A 9597-nucleotide genomic window follows, 5' to 3' on the forward strand; every position below is an offset into this window, starting at 1 on the left:
TTAGCAATGGTGTCGTTTATGTTTTGGTAAGGTGCTGGATTTTTTCTCGAACCAAAAAGAAAAAAAAAATATTTGACTTCACTCGTACACCTTCCTAACTCATCCTGCTTCACCCTCAGATTCTGAACCACGCCACATTAAAAAACACCACTTCCATCTCAACTTGTGAGTGAAAAAATTGAAACTCATGTTGTAACCCGTCTTCACGGAGTAAATGTCATTTTCCTTGTTACTTCGTACAATTTTATCATCTTCTTGTCTGATTGGGGTTTATAGAATTGCTTGTTTAGTCTTGGGTTAAATATATTTTGAATGAGTTGTGCTTGTGCATTGCAGCCTCTATTTTCATTAATTAGCAAATAATGGTTAAATTAGTTCCTGAAGGATGAATTTTAAATCCGTCCACGAATGATTTTTTCAATCAAATTAGTTTCTGAAATATTTAAAATTAATCACGTTTGTTCTTCTGTCAATGGATTAACAGTTTTCGTTAACTTCCTGTTACTGATATGATGCTCGATATTTGCTTTGTGCAGGCCTCAAAATTTACGCATGACAAGAGAGCTACTAGCTGTAACTTGATTACTCTACGCATGACAATGGATTAATCACATTATTCTTTTTTTTTTCTTTGTAGGACAAGTGAAAAAATTCCTAATTTCCTATGCATAAAAAATAAAAAGATAGAGGGAAAGAGAATTCCCTTGGCAAATACCTCTTGTAGACTTAACAAAGTCTTGAGTCATGAATAAGACACAGTAGTCAAACACTCCTCTAATTATATCTAATCCATCGATCACAAAAGCTAATTTGCTTTGTAATCCTCCGGAGTAAGCTCGCAATCCCCACCTCATTATGTTCTTTAGAAAATGCATCAATTCATAAACAATAAGCACATTATCACTAATCAGTCTTCACCTTATGAAAGCGATCTGGTTATCACTTATGACTCTATACATAACAAACTGCATTCTATGTACTAGCACTTTAAAAATAATTTTATAGAACATAGAATCCAAGCTAATAGGTCTTATTTGAGTCATAATAAAAACACTAGTCACCTTATGAATCAAGCAAATGTGTGTGTGTGTCTGTGTGATTAAAGGATTTCGGCATATTACCTCCATTAAAGAAGCTTGTCACTGCTTGAATAATGTCCTCTTTGATCATGCTCCAGTAAAACTGATAAAACTTTGCAGTGAATTCATCTTCTCAAGGTGCAAAGAAAAGGTAAATGGAAAATTTGCTCTTCTATTCTCCTTCTCATTTGTCGGCCTTGTGAGAATTCAATTGGTGCTCTGGCTGACTTTTTGAGGAATTGTGCTAATTTTTTCACTCGGATCCCTCAGTTAGAGATGCAGAATAAATTCTGAAAGTACTCCTGAGCAATTCCTCCAATCCCTTTAGCGTTTGATGTAGTACCTCCACGACCATTTTCTAATTTTTCCAATCTGTTTTTCTGGTTTCCAATGAGTTTTAGAATGGAAAAACTGTGTGTTCATGTTTTTCCATTTCAACCATTGGACTCGTAATTTTGCTCTCCAAAATTGAACAAGTATTAGACCTGTAAAAAACCGGTTCGACCTGGCCGGTTTTTAGTAAACTCGGTGACCCGGCTGGTCATGTTTAATTGTTTATTATTTCAATCTCTCCCCTCAGGCCTCACCTCGTCACTCTCTCCCCTCACCTCGTCTCCGGTCCGTCACTTTTCTCTCGGTCTCGGACTCATCTCAGACTGAAGCTCGTCGTCACGGTCTCGCACTCTGTCGCGCCTTCCCTGCGCTCGCTTCGTCAGCGGCAGAAGCAGACGGAACCAGCATCTGGTCCCTCTGGCGGTGGTGGTGGTCGTCTTGTTTCGGCCGTTAGTTCAGTTGGTCAACTTCCTCCACCGTCAGTCCCAGGTGAGCTCTCTTCGATCCTGTTTTTTCAGACTTTCAGTGTCAATTTCAGTGTACCTTAGGGTTTCATAGTGAAATTAGAATTTTATGGTGATGGACTGGTGGTTGTTGTTGTTGTATGTGGTTTTTTAGAATTGTTGAAGCTGAATACTAGGGATTTGAAAATTATTATAGTTGAATTTGTTGTTGCAAATTATGAATGAGTTGCATTTGTTGTTGTATGTTGAAATGTTGCTGAACATATCACTGAACAAAGTTTTTTGTTGCTGGATAATATTATTGAGTTGAATTTTGTTGCTGGATAACATCGCTGAGTTGAGTTGAATTTGTTGTCGTAAGTTCAATTGTTGCTGAACATATCACGGAGCAAAGTTTTTTGCTGCTGGATAACATCGTTGAGTTGAATTTTGTTGCTGGATAACATCGTTGAGTTGAGTTGAATTTGTTGCTGATTATTGTTGCCGAGTTGAGTAAGAATGCTATGGAAGATATAGATGCATATCAAAATGAGGAAAATTTTGATCAAGCTCTAAATTTGTCCTATGAAGATATAGATGCCGACTTTGAGATCATCTTTTGGACTTGATTTACCGATTATATTATCTTTCGCTCGCTCTTGTTCATTTAGATTGAGATTTGAGAAAGTATTTTGTACTAGAGACTAATTTAATATCTCTTTTTGCATCATTGGTTATGTCTAAGACTTGATATTTGATTATTATTATGTTTGTAAAGACTTGCATTTTAAGTTTTAACACATGATTTTAGTTTTATTTATATAATTATATATTTTTTTAATTATGATCGGGTCACCCGGGTGAATTAATGATTTACCGGTTGAACCAGTGATTTGGTCATATGACTGGATTGATTACCGGTTCGGTTCTAGTAACTATGCCCTAGAGTTTCCAAGTCCCTTTCCCATAATTCATGGAACTTATGTGAAAATTGCTATCCTTAAATTGTGACTCCTTTTCAAAGACAATATATCTTCTTGTCTGGCTATTAATTCTTATAGTGGTGTTTTCATTCTATTTGTTTGTATAATAGATGATAGGAAAGAAGGTGTAAATCACATACAATCTTTGAGGGACTTCTCATATAAGGGGTTGCACTGTTGAATTCTCCCAAATTATGAAATTCAAATCTTCAGAACTAGGCAGATTTGGTCATGAAGGAATATTTGTTAGCAGATAATTCCATGTACATACATTATTGGTGGCAATTTTGGATATTGTGTCAGTTCGTTTACTTCAATACCATCGGAAGTTAGTTATTTACTTAATTAATTAGTTGCTTTAGGATCTTTAGGCTAATTAGCAAGTTGTAGTGATCTTAGACTAATTAATTATTCCCTAATAGGTTAAGTATCCTTCTAGCTTAATTTTAAATTGATTTTGGTCATTGCCTTGCTTTAGTCTATCATCAAAAGTAGTAATCGGGTGGATCAGTAGTCACACTTGCTGCTTATATCACTCACCATGAACTTACTAGGCCCTTTACAGTTAATTAATCTTGCTTTCTTCACCTGTTTTTAAGTTCTCTTAGTGTCATTTGTTTAAAAGGATTGCCATAGTATCTATCCTCACACATTGTGTTTTCTATGTATCTAAATCCAAGAAAAAGTAAATCATGCTATTGCATTCTCAGTTCCTTTTCCCATTGTGGCAAGTTGATGCGTATATGATTTGTTCTTGTGTTTTACATGATTAAATTTCTGTCAACATCATCTGAAGTTACTTTTCAAGTCTCAGTCTGCTATTTCCCCTCTGATTTTTAATTTCAGTTTTTATTATTTGATGGGAATAGCATTGCATCATGATGTGGGTAGCCTTTCTACCTTCTTATACAGGTTAAACTGTTTGTTGCTAGTATTTATTCTTCTGTTTCAGGTCATTTGTATTATATGGCATTGATATCCATTGGCAAAATCAAGTTATGGGACCTGGTTGCTGTAATTCACAAAAGAATAGCTCCCACACACTTCATTCATCTTGCATGTCTTATAAGTTTGTTTATTGCTATTTTTCTGCATAAAAAATGAACGAAAAAAGAGGTCTTAAGAAAATGATGTTGACCTCACACAAGGGTCAAAGTCCTTTGAAAAAGAAGGCTTTGGCAAAGAAAAGTATTTTTCAGCACTATTAGTGACTTAAAACTGGATCATTTTATTTTCTTTATTTTTTTTTGTTTATTTTGGTTTTCATTCTCTCCAATGCTATTTTCCAGAAACCCTTGTTCCCATGCTTTCTTTTTCATTTTTTGGCTCAGCCTACACATCTCTTCTTCTCTCACAGTCACTCATATTTATTTGACTGTTCGCCACTAGCTAGCAACACAAATAGCAACTTCAGTCAAAGTTACCTCTCCTACCAGCAACCTTGCTTTGCCCTCTTTCTCTCTTTTCTGCCAAGAGCCCAAAACTATTATTTTATTATTCCGATTTCTGTTGTTTCTAAGTGTTCTTTGTGTGCTGAAATTTGTGCCATTTGAGTGTCTTTGTGTGCTGCAATTTTTTTACTTGTGCAGAAATTCTTTTTATATATTCTTTAATTTCAATGAGTAAATAGAACTTCATTTTGTATTACAGAAAGTTTCTGAAAATTTCCTTTTGTACTAGTGTGTGTGCATCATAGCTTAGTATATCTCATTGCATCTTGAGTTCGGAGAGAAGAGATGGCTGGGCAATCAGATCCTGAGCTTTCACTGTTTTCAGCAGAGGAGGTATTTTTAAAATTTTTTGGTCCTTTGCTCTGCTTCATTCTTTGACATTGTTCACAGATTATTAATACGTTATGATTTGGTCACCGTGCAGCTTGAGTTCATTGCTGAGGATGAGATTGTGGACATTGTGCCCAATCTCAAGATGGGTCCTCTTAATTTCATCTCTGTAAGCAATAACCAATAAATGGAACGTCTCAACACTAATTCCTTTTACACACAGTGCATTGTTATTTACTTAGTTTTTAATAACAATGGCAGGGAGATTTTGGCCCGTTCATCCCACAGATTGTTGCCCAAGTACCGCTTTGGCTGGCTGTTGCATTAAAAAAGAGGGGCAAGTGCTCCATTTGCCCTCCTCAATGGATGTCTGTTGGTGAGCTTCTCTTTTCACATCTCTATCCATTAAAAATAATACGTATTATTTTTTCTTTTACAACCTATAATTGAGAAACCAAAAATATAGAATAGATGAAGGAAATTTGAAGGATGTGTTTGAACTAATATTTTCGAACTTCCAACAATATTCTCTCCTTATTTTGCACTGTGGACATTGGGTGCAAGTTTTTCTTAAATACCATTTTGGGGTATAGCGGAATTAAGCTAAAGTTTATGAGCACCATATTACAAAGTGTGGGTGAAACAACTCAAACCTTATAAGCACCATGAGATACATACCATTTTAGGTACTTGATTAAGTTAGAGGCATTGACAGGTAATAATTAGGAACAGAGATCAAATGGCCATTGACACAATCCCTTAATTTGGTATAAGTTTAGAGATCATAGATAATTTGGTTACTCTATTTCTATGGAATTGAATTAGGAATTTAATAAGTTCTCTTAAAGTTATGTTGATTGTTAAATGATTCCTAATCTGATATTTAAGGGGGATTTCTTCCCTTCACATTGAGTCATTTGTACTGTTTGAGCAATATTCATGCCTCTTCTATATTTCTAGAGTGTAACTAGAAGGGTTAATGGAAGAGTGAATTTGAAATCAAAACTTTGTTGTCATTAATAGTAGAAAATCTCCTTTTTGATTTACCTTAGGAAAATTTTCTTTTTGCCTTTTTAGAGATATCGGAATAACGAAAAAGATCTACACATGATTGTTTATTTATTTGGAAAAAGTATATGATAGGTACCAAGAAAGGTTCTATGGAAAGTTTTGGAAAAGAAGAGGGTAAGGATTGCATATATTTATGCAAGTAAGGATGTGTATGATGGGGTTACTACTAATGTAAAGACTCAAGGTGGTGTGATAGAGGAATTTCCTATTGGTGTAGGATTGCACCAAGGATCATTTCTAAGCCCATATCTCTTCACATTGGTTTTGGATGTGCTTAGTAAGCATATCCAGGAACCAATACCATGGTGTTTGCTTTTTGCCGATGACATCGTCCTTATAGGAGAAACAATGGAAGATTTAAATCAGAAGTTAGAGTTGTGGAGAGGAGCTTTGGAAGGATACGGTTTGAGCATAAGCCGCAGTAAGATGGTATATAGGATGTAAGTTTAGCAGGCGAGGAGGAAATAATAATATAGAAGTGAAAATTAGAGAAACCATTCTACTGCAAGTAAAATGTTTTAAGTATCTTGGATGTATGATACAGGATAATAGAGAAATTGAGGAGGATGTAAAACATTGGATACAAGTGGGCTGATCAAAATGGCGGAGTGCGTCTGGTTATATATGCGACAAAAAAGTACCTTTAAAACTTAAAAGGAAAATTTTATCGCACTGCCATTAGACCGGCTATATTATATGAAATAGAGTGTTGGGCGGCAAAGGATGAGTATGAACATAAGTTAAGTGCGACAGAGATGAGAATGTTGAGATGAATGAATGGTTAGGCACGTATGGACAAAATAAGCAATGAAGATACAAGAGAGAAAGTTGGAGTAGTGCCTATTGTAAAAAAGATGGTAGAATCTCGTCTCAGGTCGTAAATTGCTTGCAATAGCTTGATATGAGTAATCACTTTACTAGACGGTTTAAAATGTAACAATTTTTTCCCTTTTTATTGTTGATGGTGATGTGTTCTATAGTTTTGTACAATATTACTGCTCTCGTCTTGATCTATTGCTAGTTTAAAGGTTCTTGGTTTATGGTTTACATTGAAGTGAAATTAACAAATATACAAGGCCTAATATTATTCCAATTCCTTTTTCTTTTTCTGTAACTAGAGAAGTTGACTCAAGTTTTGGAAGCTGAGCGAAACTCGCAAGAGATGTCAGAGCAACTGCCATTTCACTATGTAGAAATTTCTAGACTTCTGTTTGACCAGTAAGTCCAGAGTTTAAGAGACATTGCTCTTCTCATAAGAAAAAGAGACATTATTCTGTTGTATACCATTTTTCTCTTAAAGCTTGTTTGGAAACCATTTAACATGAAAAAAGAATTCTATTTCCTTTAAGAAAAGAATTCATTTCTATTTGAAACTCAATTCCATGATTTTGAATGACTATAATATATTATAGAATAGAATTCAAGTTAGAAGAGTGTGTGAGTGGATTTGGAAATCAGATCCCTTTTGGTCTGATTGACAAATGAAAGAAAAATGAGAATTGAAATTCTCAAAAGAATTCAAATCATTCATTTTTAGTTCCAAAACAAGAAAAAGAATTTAACTCTTGAGTGAATTCTTATTCCTAGCATTCCAAACAAACTATTACTACATTGACTAACATCTTTTCAAATTTTAGTGCAAATGATGACATTTCGGATGCATATATGGTGAGTATAAAAATGGTCCTCTCCCTTGTGGAAATATACCCTGGTTTTTTTTTTTTCGGATGCTTTACCTTATTATTTTCTATACAGGTGAGATCTCTAATTGAGGACATCAGAGATGTACGATTTCATAAGGTTGAAACTGACCTGGAGGCATTCAATGGTCGCACAATTGCTGTTAAGGTAAATATTTTTTATTTCCTTTTTGCATTGGGTAAATTTGATTCACTGATAGTTGTTTACAATACCAGTGTTCCTGCCATATGTAATCAAGTGGTTCTTTCTTGTTGATTACATATAGGATTTTGTACTAAATTAAAGTTCTGTTTTAATAATTTCTTTCATGAAAGTAGAGTTCTGTTCACAAGAAAAAAAAATTACAAAGAATAATCTTGGCAAATAAATTTTGAGGGCCTCGAATGCGTAGGCAAGTTGCCAAAGTATATAGATATAAAATTTCCGATACCCAAACTAAACTCTTTTGTCGACATATTTCAATAAACTTAAATCTTGGTCATCTTGGAAAATGATATGTACATGACCATTATCTATAACAGATCAAGTTTTTGCGTGGTTATTTTGGTCTCATCACACTTTTTCCACTCCTAGATTGTTTTTGAATAAAGTTGCCTCCCTTGAATTTTAGATTACAAAAGCTGGGAGATAAAGAATCTTAAATTTTCTTGTGCTGTGTCTATTCCATAGTATTCATACTAATAGTCTAATATGCTTAGAAACCAACTGCAAGCATACAAGCAAGACAATTTGTTGCCTTCTAGTAGAGCCGTTTAATTGACTCTGCAGGTAAAAGATAATGATATAGTAGAATATAGAGAGAATGGGTTCTCACTTTCCTACACTTAAATTACAATTGTTGCATTGAGAATTGCATGCATTCCTACACTTGTTTGTTCTCATACTGAGTTAAATCCCAAAGTAGTCTTTGAGATTCACCGCATGCACTAAAATAGTCTCCGAGATTCCAATTGCGCCAATTATATCCCTGAGATCGATAAAAGTGTGCCACGTTAGTCTCTAATGGCGTGATGAGTCAGTTGATGGAAAAGGGCTGAAGGACTAACATGGTGCACTTTTGCTAATCTTAGAAACATAAATTGGAGCGATTAGGATCTCGAGGACTATTTTATAGTGCACACAACCAATCTAAGCAGGGGCGGAGCCTCTCATGTCTCAAGGGGGCCAATGGGCAATGGCCCCCCCTAAACTTCAATTTTTTTTATAAACTGTGTAAATTTTGGTTTAGCCCTCCTTAAAATTTTTATTTTTATCTCTTTATATTCGAAAATTAAACTTTGGCTCCTCCCAAAATTTTATGCTAGCTCCGCCCCTAAATCTAAGGGACTATTTTGGACGTTGACCTCTCATAATAGGTCTTTTTATTTCTTGCTGGCAATGAACAACATAATTCTTCATATATTGTAGATAAAAAATTTGTCTGCCATGGAAGTGAATATCGTTCGCCCATTCATCGGAAGAGCTTTACAGGCATTCTATAAGCACGATAGTCCGGAGTTGATACCGGATCCGGAGAGAGTTCCTGATAGGCGACCACAAGTAGTCCAAAATGCCCCAAGGGTATGTTTGTTATCTCTGTACTTAGCAATGTACATTTTCATTACATGATAAGTCCTGTAATGCTGTAGATACCTTTTAATTCCATTTTTTAAATCATTGATGAAAATTCAACATGACAAAAGCAGAAAAATACGTTTTGGACTTTCATATGCATCGATGGGTTTTAATGCTACTGATATTTGCTTTTGCAGAGGCAACTGCGAAGATAAAGTACTTACAGCTGGATCTGTGCTGCTGAATTCTTTGTACTAGGATAGCTTGCGAGTTGAGACCTGAGTTCTCAATAATCAGGAAGATACGACGTTTCCTTATTTCTCATAAATTTCACACGTTGCATGTAGTTTTGTGCAGTTAGCTAGCACGATAATCACCTTAACCCATGCTATGCATTTATGAATTTCCTATCATGTTGATGGAATTATGGGACATGGGTTGTCTGAAAGATCACCCCGACGTGGATTTTTCAACACTCTCTAGATGGGGTGATAACCTCCAGGAAATCATATGGACAAACCATTTTTCTATGGCGAACAAAAATATAAAACCAACTTGTACGTAAAGAAAGAGAAGCAAGCAACACTTTGCCCCATAAAATTACTAAAAAAAATTGGATGAAGAACAATTTCTAAAAAAAATTACTAAATTT

General features: G+C 35.0%; 1 protein-coding gene across 1 annotated transcript; it reads left to right on the forward strand.

Moving 5' to 3' along the window:
* Positions 1-817: 817 nt before the first annotated feature.
* LOC112719924 (DNA replication complex GINS protein PSF2) lies at positions 818-9358 on the forward strand. The gene is made up of 10 exons (XM_025770663.2): positions 818-1230; positions 1660-1901; positions 4519-4622; positions 4714-4788; positions 4881-4995; positions 6809-6908; positions 7328-7358; positions 7446-7538; positions 8799-8951; positions 9143-9358. The coding sequence occupies exons 3-10, from the start codon at positions 4575-4577 to the stop codon at positions 9158-9160; spliced, it is 633 nt and encodes a 210-aa protein (XP_025626448.1). The 5' UTR covers positions 818-1230; positions 1660-1901; positions 4519-4574; the 3' UTR covers positions 9161-9358.
* The last annotated feature ends 239 nt before the right edge of the window (positions 9359-9597 follow it).

The sequence above is a fragment of the Arachis hypogaea genome, chromosome 11, assembly GCF_003086295.3.
Source record: "Arachis hypogaea cultivar Tifrunner chromosome 11, arahy.Tifrunner.gnm2.J5K5, whole genome shotgun sequence".
Taxonomy (NCBI): Eukaryota; Viridiplantae; Streptophyta; class Magnoliopsida; order Fabales; family Fabaceae; genus Arachis; species Arachis hypogaea.

What these genes read in the sequence shown, in the direction of transcription:
- LOC112719924 (XM_025770663.2), top strand. Translation starts at nt 4,575, where the DNA reads ATGGCTGGGCAATCAGATCCTGAGCTTTCACTGTTTTCAGCAGAGGAG. An exon ending in CACTGTTTTCAGCAGAGGAG is followed by an intron (nt 4,623 to 4,713) that starts GTATTTTTAAAA and finishes GTCACCGTGCAG; the next exon opens with CTTGAGTTCATTGCTGAGGA. An exon ending in TCTAGACTTCTGTTTGACCA is followed by an intron (nt 6,909 to 7,327) that starts GTAAGTCCAGAG and finishes TTCAAATTTTAG; the next exon opens with TGCAAATGATGACATTTCGG.